The sequence below is a fragment of the Equus caballus genome, chromosome 2 (assembly GCF_041296265.1).
Source record: "Equus caballus isolate H_3958 breed thoroughbred chromosome 2, TB-T2T, whole genome shotgun sequence".
NCBI lineage: Eukaryota > Metazoa > Chordata > Mammalia > Perissodactyla > Equidae > Equus > Equus caballus.
Window position 1 is genome coordinate 58,200,843 of NC_091685.1, and position 15,909 is coordinate 58,216,751.

Sequence of the window (15,909 nt, forward strand, 5' to 3'; positions counted from 1 at the left end):
CCCCGATCTTGGAGAGTTTTTATGGTTGTGCAGATGGGATACAAATCTGATCCAAAACATTGCACATTAAAATTATTTTTGTTGCCATTATTTGTCAAGGCAGCAAGGTCATTACCTAGAAGAATTCCTCAGTCTGGACTTTGCTCATTGCGACCTCAGTTTTCACTTAACATGTTCTTCTACCTTCTAATGTTGTGTGTGTGTGTGTGTGTGTGTGTGTGTGGAAGATTGGCCCTGAGCTAACATCTGTGCCAGGCTTCCTCTACTTTGCATGTGGGATGCCACCACAGCATGGCTTGACGAGCGGTGTCTAGGTCCCCGCCTGGGATCCGACCCTGCAAACCCGAGGCTGCCAAAGCAGAGCATGTGAACTTAACCACTACACCACCAGGCGGCTCTCTGATTTTTTTTTTTTACCTCCATAAAATAGTACTTAGATCTCATCTAAGAGATCAGATTCAGGTTCCATTTTTTAACAAAAATACTTCACTGGTGTTTCTGCATATTACGTTACTTCAGGAGGCATGTAACCTCTGATTGTCTTTCCTTCTTGTGATGTTAAGATTAATCAGCAGGTGTTGATTAATCCATCCATTCTAAATTTCTAAGGGTGCTATGTTAGATAGGGTGTTCAGACAAGGTCTTTCTGAGGAAGTAACTTTTAAGCTGTGTCTTAATGTAACTGAATGCAATGGGTTCATCTCTTGGTGAGTATGCACAACCAGGGCAGAAGTAGGTGAAGAAAGGTTTATGGCTTGCACAAGCAATGGAGAACACTGGGGATAACACCCAAAGCAGTCTCTCCTAGCTCAGTACTGCTGGAGACTTTATACAAAATAGAGCAGAAGATAGGGGTTTATTTGCATAACAACTGTGGAACAACTGTGCTCCTTTAAGGCACTTGCATAACATGTGTATGTGTTATCACATACATTGCATGATCTAAAAATGGTTGTTTGGACCCTCCCAGAGGAGGAGAATTCAGCATGTTAATGAGTTAAAAGTAACTTTAGGACGGCTGGTGCTGGAACAATTTGCCAGGGTCTTTCTGCAAATGTGTGATTTGTCTGCAAAACATCAACACCTGCACAATGGGGACAACAACTTCTGCAAAACAGGATACCTAGCTCCTTCCTGTCTGAACAGCATTTGACAGGTTACGTTTGTTGTTGAGCAGGTCCTCAGTAACCCTTTCTTTGCCTGGTTCCCTGGTCACACTAAAGGATGCAAAGGAGCCCGGCACCAGAGTAGAGGAAGAGTGCGGCAGGGGAAGCACTGAGGTGAGAAGGGCTTGCCATGCAGCCCGTCACCCCTCTCAGGATCAGCCGAGCTTCTCCTGCCAGTCTCCACTACTCCCAGTTCTTCCACCCTCCAAACGGTGACAGCGGAGAACCCTCTGCCTCGAGGAGTCAGGAGCCCAGTGGCATTTTCAGGTGCAGGTGGCCGCAGGTACACAACTTTGCTCTCCTGAAAATGCTTAGGAGCAGGACTATTTTGACACACACCCGAGACCTGGGTGAGAAAACAACCCGGTCCCTCTCATGACACAAACCAACCAGCCATTTTTTGGGCATGACAGCAGGGCAGAAATGTGCTTCTTAGGGTATAACTTATTTGCTCAAATTACATACTATTCTTCTTTTCTGGAATGTTCTCCACCAGACTTAAAAGAGCGCGGTTCAACTTTCTCTTCTGTTAAATAGAGCAAGTGCCAAAACTTATCTCATGGGGTTGTGTCAAATATTTATCTTTGTTTACAGAGCCAGACACTAGTTAAAGTAGTAAGGACAGATGTTAATCAGTAGTATACTACTGCCAAATGGAAACAAGACCAGGGTGAAGTGAACTCAACTTCCAGCACACAGGCGACTGGGATTTTAAAAAGAGAACAAGGGAATAGGGAGGAAGACCAGGGGGTCTCTGCAGAGTCAGGGCGGTGAGAAATCACAAAACCGGGGAGGGGGTGGTCCCTGGGGCCCACCTGTGCTGCCAACCGGCTTATCCGCGTCACACTGTTGCCACAGAAGCCACAGGCCCTGTCCCCAGGCGGCGGGCGGAACAAACAGCGAACTCTGTGGACAGCCCCGAGGTTTCTCGGGCAGGCACTTTAAGGAGAGCCAGGGTCATCCCGGGGATGAGGCCTTGAGCTGTTAAAAACTCCGTCGGTGTGTGTTCAAGTCTTTACAGGCCAAGGTCGGCAGGCTGGTCAAGGAGCCCGTCTAGAGTGCGTTCAGAGGGAATTTCTGTCACTCGTTATGAGCAGTGAATGAGAGAGGGACTTGAAAGTCCTGGCGGAGCGTCAGTAGCAGCCGACACGTTCGTTCCCATGACCAACGCAGCCCTTCCCCTCCTTCGAAATTCTCATTAAAGCTCCTCCTTACGCTGTTTCAACTACGAGACATCCTGCTACTCGGTGGTAACACCTCACCTATGTGCGGGTACTTTACATACATCATAACATCGCCCTCAAACAGCCCGACTAGGAAATACGATTTTATAAAAGGGGCTCAGAAAGGTTAGGTACTTGACCAAGGCCGCACAGCCAGTGCGCGACAAAGGCCAGATTCATATGCAACTCTGGCGATCGTAACCCGGTCCCATTAAACAAGAAATTCTTTTCACCTTTTAAACGGTCCGATTAAAAAGAAGCCAGTTTATTCTTAACACACTGCACGTCTTCATTGCTCTAAGTTTATGAGGATCTTGTATATGAGCTCTCATTCTAACAAGATTCTAAGACACTAGAAGGGCAGGGTCAAATTACGCCCTTTCAGTTTAAGAAACATTTCTTCAGCACCACGAGGTGTCACAGCAAGCTCTTGAAGGCACTGCACCCGCCTCAGGGGCCTCGGGAACGGGACGCAGAGCGGTAACCGCTGACCTGCAGCTCAGGAAGGAGCCCAGCAACGCGCCAGGCAGTCGGAGCGGGTTTCCGAGAGATCAGACTTGAGCTCGAGCCTAAGGGATCCTCAGCTGGATAGTGGCACTGAGATGGACACCGAGGGCCGCTCCGGCGCGGACGGAGCTCGGAAGTTTCAACGTCTGAAGTCAGGCCGGCCGGCACCCGGCGGCGCGGCGCCCCGCACCCACTCCAGCCAGCCCTCCAGCCCCAACATCGGAAGCCACCCCAAGTTAGGGGCGTAACTGCTTGCCTCTCTATAACGCTTCCCCAAACTCTATGATTCCCGAGGGGGCGCGCACGCGCGAAGCCCTCTTTCCTCACAAAGACTGCGGGAGGAGGTGTCGGCGCAAGCGCTTTGAGTCTCTCCGAAAGTACGGCGGTCTTCCCGCTTCTGTCGCAGGGAGGCCCGAGAGACGCATGCGCAGTGAGAACGCACGCGACTTTTTTCACGCTGGAGCGGCGGTGACGTAGTGACAGGGGAGGAGGTGGTCAAAGAACGGAAGCCGGGAGGGAACTAGGGCGGAAGGGGACCAGGGCCAGGGTTGTGTTTGGAGCCTTGGCGGGGCTGGGGTTCCGATGTGGTCCCCGGAGCGGGAGGCCGAGGCCCCGGCCGGGGGAGACCCGGCGGGCCTGCTGCCCCCCGAGTGGGAGGAGGATGAGGAGCGCATGTCCTTCCTGTTCTCCGCCTTCAAAAGGAGTCGCGAGGTGAACAGCACCGACTGGGACAGCAAGATGGGCTTCTGGGCGCCGTTGGTGCTGAGCCACAGCCGCCGCCAGGGGGTGGTGCGCCTGCGTCTGCGGGACTTGCAGGAGGCCTTCCAGCGCAAGGGCAGCGTCCCGCTGGGGCTGGCCACCGTGCTGCAGGACTTGCTGCGGTGAGGGCGGGCCGGGCCGGGCCGGGCCGGGCGGGGGGCTGCCTCCGGACCTCCTGGGACAGCGCGCCGCGCCGCCAGGGCCGGGCCCCGAGGGCCGTCCCGTGTCTGTTCGGCAGGCGCAGGAGGAAGGCAGGACGGGGCTGGGCTGGGGGGTGTGGAGGGAGACGGCGTAGCGGGGAAGTTGGGGGCCGGGGTGGTCCGCGTAGATGAGATCCAGACGGTAAGAGGAGGGGCCGGTCTGACAGAGGTGACAGTGATTTGCCTGGGCTGGGACCCCGTTGTGTAGTTATTTCGTAGGGGCTTCCAGGTTTGAGTTAGCCCGGAGCAGAAGGCCTGTGAGATAGGATTCACTGAACTCAGGAAGGTCAGAGCCAAGGAGGGCGGTCGTGGCGAAGAGGCCTGTGGAATCCTGCCCACCGCCCCCGGCACGGCCGTGGGCCGGCCTCTCTTGGCTTGTCCGTGGCATGGGCTGTTTGGAGCAGAGGACATGAGGGAGGTTGAGGGCTTTACTGAGTATCTTGGTGTCCTGAGAAGGTCCTGCGGGTGCTACCTGTGCGACAGGTGCCGGGTGTGGGAGGCACCTGAGGCGGTGACATGAGTAGCCAGTAGCTGTACAGCTCTTCGCAATAGGCAGATACTTTCCACACCGCTTCCTCTGAGCCCCCCATCAGTCCGGTGGATGCGCCCATAGGCTCATCCTCAGCAGACAGAAGAGGAAACAGTCTCAGCGAGATGGAGCCATTTACTCTGGGTCACACAGCTAGTTAGGGCCATGCCAGGACTGGCCCTGGTGTTCTGGCTGGGTCTTCTGCGCTTCACATGGTAGATGTCACCCAAAGCGGCCGTGGGAGCATAGTGCCTCCCTCCGTGGGTGAAGGAGAAGCTCACCTGTGCTGTGCTGCTCTCAGCTTTCCTCTCTTCCTGCCTGAGAGGTCTCCCTCCTCCCCAGTACCTTTCCAGTGGCTGACACGAGTGCCACAGGCCATTTCTGAAACTTGTCTTTTCTGAGAAAGTGTACTGTGGACATGGTTTTAGTTCATGCCTGCAGTGGGGCGCAGGGGAGACGGTAGCTGGAGAAGTCAGTGACGGGCGGGAGCAGGCTGGGCTTCCTTGCTGCAGCAGGACCTTCTCTGCCACTCCGATCCAGAGACCCCCCAGCCCCTTGATGTCCCCCCGCCTGACTGCCAGCACTCTGCTGATGCCTCCTGGTGCTCCATGGGGTCTGGTGCCCGAGGAATTTCTGAGGGAGACGGCTCCCCGTGGAGGCAGCCTAACAGTGGTTGACAATTTTGCTTGAGGGCCAGATGACCTGGGCTCAAATCCTGGCTCTGCCGCGTGCTGAATTATGTGACCATGGACAGAGTATGTGCCCCTCTTTAAGCTTCAGTTTGACCAATTAGAAAATGGTGGTCATTGTCCTCAGGTTCATTGTGAGGATTTGAAGACCTATTTCTTACATAGGCCTCAGTGTAGGGCCTGGCCCATGGTGTGCCTTCAGCCAGTTTAGCTCCTCATTCCCAGTACCATGAAATGCTTATGTCTTATCTCCACCCTCACTTAGGAATAGCAGAAAACCCTTCCTCTGAATATGTTTGTATTCTTTCTTAGGTCTTGCACTTGACGGTAATCCACCATTGTTTTCATTTTATCATGCTGAGGTCCATTTGTGAAAGGAAGTCTCCACATAGGCCCTGTAGCCTCCCGTACCTCAGTAGTCTTAGTGGAGAGCTTGCGTTTTGGAGCCAAATTATAGATTAGCTCTGGCCTTTCCCACCTTCCCAGTTCCTCAGTTTTCTCCTGAGCTAAACTGCCGGTAACACCATCCGCCTTGCAGAGTTGTTCTGAGGCTTAGAGCTGGAGCAGGAACAGTAGCGGACACAGAGTAGGTGCCTGAGAAATGGTATTTATGATGATCAAATTTCCTCTTTTGGGGTAAGGGAGGAGGTGGAGACTGTAAGGGGACGTTGCATTAAGCCTACTGTATACCCTTTTCTTTCTTTGCCTGCAGTCGAGGTGAGCTGCAGCGGGAGTCAGACTTCATGGCCAGTGTAGACAGCAGCTGGATCTCCTGGGGGGTTGGAGTCTTCCTGCTGAAGCCCCTCAAGTGGACTCTTTCCAACATGCTAGGGGATAATAAGGTTCCTGCCGAAGAGGTGCTTGTGGCTGTGGAGCTGCTTAAGGTAGGTGCTCAGAAGGGAGAGGGCTGGGTGTCATCTGGTGTGATGACAGGATCCTGCACATTCCTTCTGTGTATCCTTGGAAAAAGAACTTACTTTTTGACCTGGTGACAGAGTTGATAACTGAGTTTATCTGGCCTCCCTTATATGGTACTTTGTGGCATATCATTTAGTTGTTAGTTGGACTTGTACATTTCAAGGGTGATCCTTTGTCTACGAATTGTCAGTAACGTACAGTTGATTATTTTCTGTATTTGTAGGGATTAATGATAAGCTGAAGTTTAGAAAATGCTTTGCCTTCTGTAGTTTACTGACAAGAATTTCTCAGGACCTTGTGACTTCAGCTTTGCCCTCCCCTAAATCGGCAAACGAGGCTGAGTTCCTCCTCTGAAATGAACTTCCGTCGAAGATGCCACCAGGCCCTTGATCCCTTCGTGCTCTCCTGGTCAGTGAGCTTCCTCCTGGCCTGCCTTCCCTGCCCAGCCTAGAGCATGTCGCTCATGCTTGACCGCTTTCCTCATCACTGCCCTCGGCTCCTTTGCGCCTCTCTCGATCCATACCAGAGACACCAGCAAATCAGCTGCCTTAGATCAGCCCCCATGGTCTGCGTCCCTGCCGAGAAAATCACCCTATCACCCAGACCGGGGCCGCTTTCCCGGCCCCCAGCTGTAGGAGGACCCTCAGAGTCACTGCACAGCCCAGCTGTCTTGTCCTCTCCCAGCCCCTCACACACTCGTCCATTGTCCCCCCCTACTCTCTGCAGACACATCATTGAGAAGGCGGAATTTCCTGAGTCGTACCTTCAGTGTTCTGTCCTTCCTCCTCCAGTGTAACCTCTTCTGAGCCCTTCCTTCTCCCCAAGCTCAGAGGATGAAGTGTCCTTCCTCTGTTCCGCATGTACTCAAGTCTGTCCCTCCCTGCTTGTCCCCTTGTCCCATCACGTAGCTTCTTGATCTGTTTATCCCATCTCCCTCTCTTTCGCTGCTCTCCTGCAGCCTCTGAACCCACTCAGGTTTTTCCCGTCACAGAATGTCTCCTCTGTGGGACCTGAGCCCCTGCCTAGTTACTGCTGTGTCTCTCTCCTCAGCCAAGGTTTATTGTCACCACTTCCTCACCTCCCACACAGTCTTTAACCCAGTGCAGACCTGCTTCAGCCCCCCGCTCCACCCAGACTGCTGTGGACAAGGCCATAGTAAGCTTTAAGTATGTGTGTGTGTTATAAAGTTGACTGAACACTGGGTAGCAGACAGTAGTTCTTTTTGAAACACAGACCAAGCCCAACCTCAGGGCCCTTGCAAGCCCTGGAAGCTTCCGCACAGCTGGAGCTGGCTCAGAATCCCCATTCCCCACCCCAACAGAAACTCCAGTTTCTTGGTATCTCAACACCCCCAACCCTCTCGGCCTCAGACAGAGGAGGAGGTCTCCCAAATCTACCAGCTCTCCCAGTTCCCCAGGATTTTGACTGAGCAGCATGCATTTTCTTAAGGGCACACCCCTGTCCCCCTCTGCACTCCACTCTCCCCCACCCACTTGATTATCCCCGCAACCCAGTGCCCTACCTCCAGGCTCAGCCAAGGCCCACAGAAACTACATGATGGTGTGGGTGGTTCTGAGGCAAGCTCCATTCCTCTTTGGAGTCTTACCTCACGTGTTCTCCGACCTGGAGCAAAGGCAGGGAGCTCCGTTTATCCCACAGATGTGGTTTTGGACTCAGTCTTTTGAGAGCAAAGGCAGAGATGGGGGTGGAATTGCATAGCTCTTCCAAGAACCAACAATAATTTTTGACAGCAATGTAGTCTAATCCTATTTAGGTAGGAAAATCAATCTTCTAGCTCTGCTGGGGCATGGTACTGTTAAATCTATACCCAGTTTACATCATTAAACAGAACACTTGACGCTTAATCTCATTTGGGGGCATCTGCTTTCAAATGCATGGTGACTTCACTGTTTTCTCTTAGGGTGGAGACTTGTTTACATGTGTGAAACTAAAGGGTCTTACCTGGATATTTTTATAAAACAAAACAAGCCTGCTTCTGAGGTAAATTGATTTTCTCAAGTCTAGACACAGAAAGCAGCCAGTAACTTTGAATTTTCTTTGAAAAAATATAGAAAGGTAAAAATTGACCATTGATTTGTTATTTCAAAAAATACATACAAAGAAATGAGTTTCCTTTGTCTTCATCCCATTTCCATCTCTTCGGGTATGTTCCCTTCCCATTCATGTGTGTGTGTTACAGACATATCTTATTGATCCTGTCCCACACTATTATATTAGTTTCCATTTTATTTTCTTGTTAGCATTTAATACTTCCTGAAAATCTTATTTACTTGTTTATTTGTTATCTATCTCTCCTACCAGAAGGGGAAAGTTCCAGGGCCATGGACCCTGGGAACAGTGCCTAGTACACAGTAGAGAGTCAATAAATGTTTGTTGACTATATAAATGAATATATACATACACACACAAGTATACACATACACTCCATTTTTTTCCGGAAATGGCATTTTATTTTACCTATTGGTCTACAACCTGCTTTTCTTTTCTTTCCTCTTTAATATCCTGAGCATCTTTCCACGTCTCTACACAATATAGATCTACTGCATTATTTTGGATGGCTGCATAATAATCTATAGATATGCCACAGTTTATGCAGTAGTTATCACACAGATGGACATTTACGTCATTCCAATTTCTGTTACAAAAAAAATACTTCTCTGACAGCCTTGTGTATACATCTGTGTTCTTCTACTTTTATTTTTATGGAATCAGTTTCTAGAAATGCTTATGTACATTTTAAATTTTAACAGAAATTGCCAAATTACTTTTCAAAAGTTTGTACTAATTTACACTTTCATCAAGACTACTTTAAATTGTCCAGTCTCCCAACATCCTTGCCAGCACTGGATAACATCAGTCTTTTAAATTTTGCCAATTTGATGAATAAAAATGATACTGTTTGTGATCTGAGCGTCTTTTCACCAATCCACTGGCCATTTACACATCCCCTTTTATGAATTACCTGTTTATATCCTTTGCCTATGTTTATAGTGGATTGTTTGTCTTTTATATTAATTTGTAGGAGTTCTTCATGTATTAGAGAGAGACATATATGTAATATATTTAGTATTAGGGATGGAAGTATTGTTTTCCAGTCTCTTGTATGCTTTTCATTTTTTATTTATGATGTCTTTTACCTATAGAAGTTTTCATATTTCTACATTCAGATCTCTCAGATTTGCCTTTATGGCTACTGAATTTCTGGTCTTGCTTAGGAAAGCATCCTCTACATTCAGGTTAATCAGATTTTTAAAATACTTTCTTTAGATTATTTTATACTTTCCTTTTCTTAATTTAAGTTTTAATACTTTGGCATCTTAAACCAACACACATGCCAAACCAACATGTTCAAAGTGGAAGGTTTTGTCTTTCCTTTAAAATATGCTTTTTCTCCTATATTCTTGCTATTAATTAATAGCATCACATCCACCCATCACTCAAGCCAGAAGCCAGAAGCCATCCTAGACTCTTCTTTCTCCTTCCACCCCAGACCCAGTTACCATGGACTGCCAGTTTTATCTTTTCAGTTTTGCTTGGACCCATCCCTTCTCTGTCCCTATTACCATTGTTCTGTTCAATCCCTCATATTCTCTTTAATAAATGGTCTCCCTGCCTCTAAGCCTGACTCCTAGAATCCATCCTTTCCCATTTGTCAGCTAGATCTCTGTTGATCTAGCCGTGTCCTTTCCCTTCAGTGCCCACCTGCCATCTGCAGAATAAAGGACAGCATAGATGTTACACTTTGTATGAGACAGAGTGCTTCTGCTCTCTCTCCCTTTTCGGCCGCATCCACAAACCCACATTGACTCATACTCTGCCACTGCTCTTGATCGGCTCTCTTCCTGAGATGCCCTGCCCACTTATTTCACCTAGTAACTTACTCACCATTCAGAATTCTGCTCAAAAAACATTTTTTTCTGAGCAACCTCTGAACTCCTGGATATTCTTTCTCTGTGTTTTCATAGCATTCTCTGTATACCTCAGTAAACATTTCTTATTTGTGGAAGACTGAGAGAGTAGTTTCCATGTGAGTGGAACATAGTGGCATCGTTTCTTGGAACCTTTTTTTTAAATTGGCCCTGAGCTAACATCTGTTGCCAATCTTTTTTTCTTCTTCTTCTTCTTCTCTTCTTCTCCCCAAAGCCCCCCAGTACATACTTGTATATTCTAGTTGTAGGTCCTTCTAATTGTGGCATGTGGGATGCCGCCTCAGCATGTCTTCATGAGCAGTGCCATGTCCGTGCCCAGGATCCGAACCAGCAAACCCTGGACCGGCAAAGCAGAGTGCACAAACTTAACCACTTGGCCATGGGGCCGGCCCCATTTCTTGGAACATATATTTCTTAGACTTCTCACAAACCCTATCCCATCTGTTTGTCACATCCTTCTCTCTTGAGACTCTTTATAGACTCAGTAATGTTCTTATTTGCAGCATTGCCAATTGGCATAAAAATGGAGAGACCAAGATTAGAAGGGAATTTAGGTGTCATCTCATCCACCTTCTTCAGTTTGTGAGGAGATGCTAAGGACCAGTGAGACTGTGACTGGTCCAGGGTCACACGGGCTGTGCTGAAAACCAGGCCTCAGCTCTTGCTCATGGCCACTGCACCACACCACACCGCCTCATTCTTCCCTTGGGGAACCAAGGGGCAGGGACATGCAGAAGTGTGAAGTCCCAGATGGAAGTGAAGCACAGAGCTGGCTCCCAATGTATTGTGTACCTGGAGCTTTCCTCCAAGGTTTAAAACAACACAAATCCTTTTTCCTTTTCGAAAGCTGCTACTTTAGGGAAGATGGAGTCGGGGATCCCCTGCTCTTGCCTTGTGTGATGATGGTTTTGAAGCATGGGATCAGGGTTCATTGGGCTCCATGGGAGGCCGTCAAGGCCTGTCAGCACGTGTTGCCTTCCCTGCAGGAGAAGGCCGAGGAGGTGTATCGTGTGTATCAGAACTCCCCTCTCTCCTCCCACCCTGTGGTGGCCCTGTCGGAGCTGAGCACCCTCTGTGCGGGCTGCTGCCCAGATGAGAGGACCTTCTACTTGGTGTTGCTGCAACTGCAGAAGGAAAAGAGAGTCACGGTCCTCGAGCAGAATGGGGAAAAGGTATGGAGGGTCATTCGTTCAGTCATTGACTCACTGATGGCTTATTAAGTATTGACTGACATGCCCACCAGCATTTGCGCCTGGGGGTTCCTCAGCATTTGTGGTGGGGGCAGCAGTAATTTGTCCCTGTCCCTCAGATTGTGAAGTTTGCCCGGGGGCCACATGCCAAGGTCTCTCCTGTCAACGACGTAGATGTTGGGGTGTACCAGCTGATGCAGAGTGAACAGCTGCTCTCGCGCAAAGTGGAGTCCTTGTCCCAGGAAGCAGAGAGGTAACCACCACTGAGCTGAGTGCCCCCTGCCCCCTCAGAGCCGGCAAAGCATTGGTGTCTGCTGGCTCTTTAAAAAAAAGGTTATTTTGATACTAATTACAAAGGTGCTGACTGCTCAGTGCAGCCATCACAGAAAGCACAGGCTATCGCAAAGGAAAAAAATGAAATTTAATTCTTCCCCCAAAGATTACAACTGTTAATGTTATGTTTATGCTCTTCCATGTCAGTATCCATTTAACCAGTATTTCTTGAGCCAAGCCTTGTCTTAGGGATGTGGGGATACAGGTCTTTCTGAGGGACTCCTGCTCGTCCCCTTGGATGACCACACAAGGTGTCCCTGCTAAAGGCACATGAACACTTCTCTGGAAAGTGGGACATATAGACACTGAATTAGAGTGTGCTCGCTCACTCCATCTTACAGCAGGAGAAGCCCAACACTGTCAGAAGGCGAAGGGATATGTCCAAGGTCATTGTTGGTATTAGAAATTCATTCCCTTTCTCCTGGCTCCCAAGGTGGGAATCTGTTTTTCAGGTGCCTTGTTGACATGCTCTCTCTCCCTTTGGGTTGAAACAGCTTTTCCTTAGTCTGCCTTTCCCACATGCACATGCTCAAGCTTATATCTCAACTTGCTGCAAGAGTTTGGCAGTGGGCTGTCGGGCATCGTTTTTCTTGCCACTAGATGGAATGGGTTTGATCTTCAGATTTGAAAGTACCTTAACTAAGTGCTACTCTTGGGGACCCCTCAGGACCCTGCCACCTCCATCCAATGACATAGTCATCCTGATCTCTTCCTTTGTTTCGTAGGTGTAAAGAAGAAGCCCGCCGGGCCTGCCGAGCAGGAAAGAAGCAGCTGGTGAGTTTTCCCTTTTCCCTCCAGCTGTGTACCTGTGCCCTGGGCTGGCAGTGAGACACACCCCCGCAGCTCAGAGAGGAACTTGGGGCTTGAGGGGAACAGGCGGCAAGTGGCCCAGGTGCCATAACTTGTTTTACAAACGAGAGGGAAGGAGGCCTGGGATGGTTTTCTCACCTGAGAAGGGCTATCTTCCTCTGGCCCTTTGGCCTGCCTAGTCTGACCCTGACCAAGTTTCCATGCCCCCCAGGCACTGAGATCTCTCAAGGCCAAGCAACGGACGGAGAAGCGCATCGAGGCCCTCCATGCCAAGCTGGACACTGTTCAAGGCATCCTGGACCGGATCTATGCCTCCCAGACAGATCAGATGGTAGCCACCGCGCCTCTGCTCCAGGACGTGGCTGGTCTCTCCGGCATGCAGTCCTCATCCCCGCCACTGCGGCTTTGCTATTTGTGGGAGCCCCGGGCTCTTTCACGATATGGTTGGGATTGCCTTTGCCTCTCCTGTTGGGAGATTTTGGCCTCAGTTGGCATGGACTGAATCAAGCATGGGTGGCAAAAGAAACCCAAAAAACCCGAAGTTATCTTTTAGAGATGAAACAGTATTGCGTGTATTTGGCCCAGTGTTCTTCATTTGCACTGATAACTTTGCTTTCTCTTTAGGTTTTCAATGCCTATCAGGCTGGGGTAGGAGCACTGAAACTCTCCATGAAGGATGTCACAGTGGAGAAGGCAGAGAGCCTGGTGGATCAGATCCAGGAGGTACAGGAGGGAGCTGGGGAGGGACCCTGACAGAAGAAGTGACTGAGGACAGATGTGACATTGTTGCACCTCCTCTACCCAAACTTGACTCTCTACCTTGTGAACCTGAGGAGGCTTTCCTTGATTCTCAGATGGGGCAGCATTACTTTGTAACCCTGACCATTGAGGCCCTCAGAGACACCATTCAGAGTTCAAGGCCTTGCACTTTTCTCTTACAGCTGTGCGACACCCAGGATGAAGTTTCTCAGACTCTGGCTGGTGGGGTAACCAATGGCTTAGGTGAGTTGACAAAGTGACTCTTTCTTCTTTCCTTTCTAAGAGGACTTCACTTCCTCGTGTTGTGATAGGTTTGATCATCAATCTGCTTTTCCTGGCACAGGCAGGGCTCTCCTACCCTGCCCTGTCTCTGGGCCTTAGCCACAAGGGCAGTTAGAAGGAATTGTCCTTCCCTCCTTGAGAGGCTGTGCCAATGACCCCTCTGTGCTCCAGCTTTCCTTACTCACTAGCCTTGTCACTGGAGGGTCCTCCTTCAAGGGCAAGGGGAAGCAGGGGTTCCATGGTGTTAGCAAAATAGATCTCCAGAATGACTTCGCTCTGTGTATGGAAGGAGAGTATCTGCTTGAAGGTGCCTTCTGTGTCCTAACTTGCATGACTTTTTTTAACCTGCAAGGAGGTCTGGACATGTTTTGTAAAGTTGGGCTGGGTTTGGCTATCCTCAGTCCTTGACTCATTCGTGTGTTTCCTCCCTGGTCTTCATGTGTCCTTATGTCATCTTTTCTTTCCAGATTTTGACAGTGAGGAACTGGAGAAGGAATTGGACATCCTTCTTCAGGATACCACCAAAGAACCTTCGTATCTGCCTGACAACACCCATGAGACATTTTATACCAACACTGTGCCTAAGCCTAGGATCTCGGATGCTGAACTTGAAGCTGAACTTGAGAAACTGTCCTTATCAGAGGGAGGTATGGAGCTGTCTTCTAGGGTTGCTGGTGGGCAGCGGGACCTCTGGCTGACAGTAGCCAGGCACAGAGTTGATGAGTCCCAGCCCAGTTACTCAATTTGCCATGCTACCAAAGCCCAGTAAGGGAGTTGCAGGCTCATTATTTATATTTAAGACTCAATCTCTTAATCACTGGGATGCTTTCGTTTTAAAGATCCTCCTGGTGAACTGTTCAGTCATTTCTTCTCCTTGCAGGTTTGGTCCCAAGCAGTAAATCTCCAAAAAGGCAATTGGAACCGACTCTCTAAAGCCATTATAGGACCCTCAAGTGAAGGACCCTCATGTAAAAGAGTGACCAGGCTTGTGTGTGTGTGTATATAGTTATTTAAATGAGAAACTCTCAGAATTTGTTGGGAAGAGGAGGAAGAAGAACTACTCCAGTTTACCTGGATGCTGCCACTTACTGCAGGACAGACACAGTTTCTGGAAGCGTGCTCCGCGGCTCGCTCCCGGCCCGTGTCCCGGACCTGCCTCCTCGTCTTTATAGTGCCACGGTTTATAGTCCTGTGTCTGCCCTGTCGTCTCCCGCAGCCTGCCCTGCTCGCCGTTGGCTCAGTCAGGTTTGCCTTCACCCACCAGCTTCGTGCCAGCCAATGAAGGTGAAAGATTTGCAGCTTTGCCAAATCAAAATCAGTCCTTTTCCCCCATCCTCACTGTTTTTTAGAGGAATTTATTCTGTGTGTGAGGTCAGTGAAACAACTTTTTCCAGTCTCTTTTCGTTGGAAATGAGAAGAATGAGAATCAAACAGGTGCCACTTTATGGAGAAACATACAGTGTAAAAGATTTTTCTCTGGGGTCATTTGTCAGATTCTCCAGGTGTTCAGAAAGAGGTCACCCCTGAGTGGCTCAGAGTAATGAAGACTGGAGAGGGAGCTTGTGTGGTTGGGGGACACTGCTGCTCTTCCATCTTATGCAGAAGATCTGACTGGAGAAAGGGTTATTCTTGGGCTTTTTAACTTGAGGAGGAGAAGCCCAGGTGACGGCAGGGCCCCAAGTGTCAAACCCAGAATGCTTTTTAAAAGAGGCATAATCTTCACCTTGCCCCTATCATGGAATAACTGAAATATATATGTATCAGAACAAGCCACACAACAACAGCACCTCCCTTTCTTGAGCCTGGCACAAACCACAGGTTGTCTGAATTGCAGAAGCGTTTTACTTTGTAGTCCATTGCTCAGGGCAGGGCGTCTGAGCCAAGATGTGCAATAGAAGCAGAAGATCGTGGCCTTCTGCCACATGTGCTGTGTGCTTCTCCGCCCTGCTCTACACCTGTGCCTGCCTCCAGACCATCTTCCTACTTCCTTGATGAATTGGGGAGGATGGTGAGGGGGGACAGACAGGAGAGGTCTAAATGTTCTGGCAACAGGGAGAAGAAAAGAAGACAGCCCAACTACTGCCCCTTGGCGGCCACAGTACAAGTGTTCCACCTGGAGCCCTTTGGCCTGCTCCTCCTGCTTGAGGTGGTGTAGAGCAGAGGGGAAGAAGAATTTGCTCCAGGCCAGGAGCACGAATCACTGTTCAACAAACTTCTCTCCCATTTGACCTTGGTAAACTGAAATGTTGGGGGTGAAGAGAAACAATCACTATTTTTTCTTTTTTATCTGGTAAATAATTAAAAGAAAAAACCCGAGTGCTTGTCGTCATCTCTTCTTTGGGTTATGTAAGGTGTCCTGTTCCTCATGCCTCCCCCCCGGCACCTCCAGCGTAGCCCCACTTGGGCCTTTCACTTAAGGCCATGGGAGGATGTGCTTCGTAGTGTGAGTACTGAGCCGCAGTGAGGCTGGTCAGCCTGGCCAGTGGCTGTCACACTGACACCATGCTGGGGAGGACGCATTCTTTGGATTGCCTCATCGGTTCTAGGAACATACCGTCATTTTTTCATTCTTTTCCATTGCCTATTCTCTGACC

At 49.5% G+C, this 15,909-nt stretch overlaps 1 protein-coding gene across 3 annotated transcripts; it reads left to right on the forward strand.

Annotated features, from left to right (window-relative positions):
• The first annotated feature begins 2,841 nt into the window (after positions 1 to 2,841).
• On the forward strand, positions 2,842 to 15,631 carry CHMP7 (charged multivesicular body protein 7). 3 transcript variants are annotated; one of them, XM_023636159.2, is made up of 10 exons: positions 2,842 to 3,777; positions 5,786 to 5,957; positions 10,928 to 11,113; positions 11,251 to 11,384; positions 12,190 to 12,238; positions 12,486 to 12,605; positions 12,899 to 12,997; positions 13,216 to 13,276; positions 13,783 to 13,962; positions 14,196 to 15,631. In XM_023636159.2, exons 1-10 carry the CDS (start codon positions 3,479 to 3,481, stop codon positions 14,246 to 14,248), a joined length of 1,353 nt encoding a protein of 450 aa, XP_023491927.2. In that variant the 5' UTR covers positions 2,842 to 3,478; the 3' UTR covers positions 14,249 to 15,631. The 3 variants fall into 3 exon arrangements, with proteins under 3 accessions (XP_023491927.2, XP_014593258.2, XP_070117366.1); XM_014737772.3 differs by having other exon boundaries at positions 3,251 to 3,607; XM_070261265.1 differs by lacking the exon at positions 13,216 to 13,276 and having other exon boundaries at positions 3,341 to 3,777.
• Positions 15,632 to 15,909: the final 278 nt, after the last annotated feature.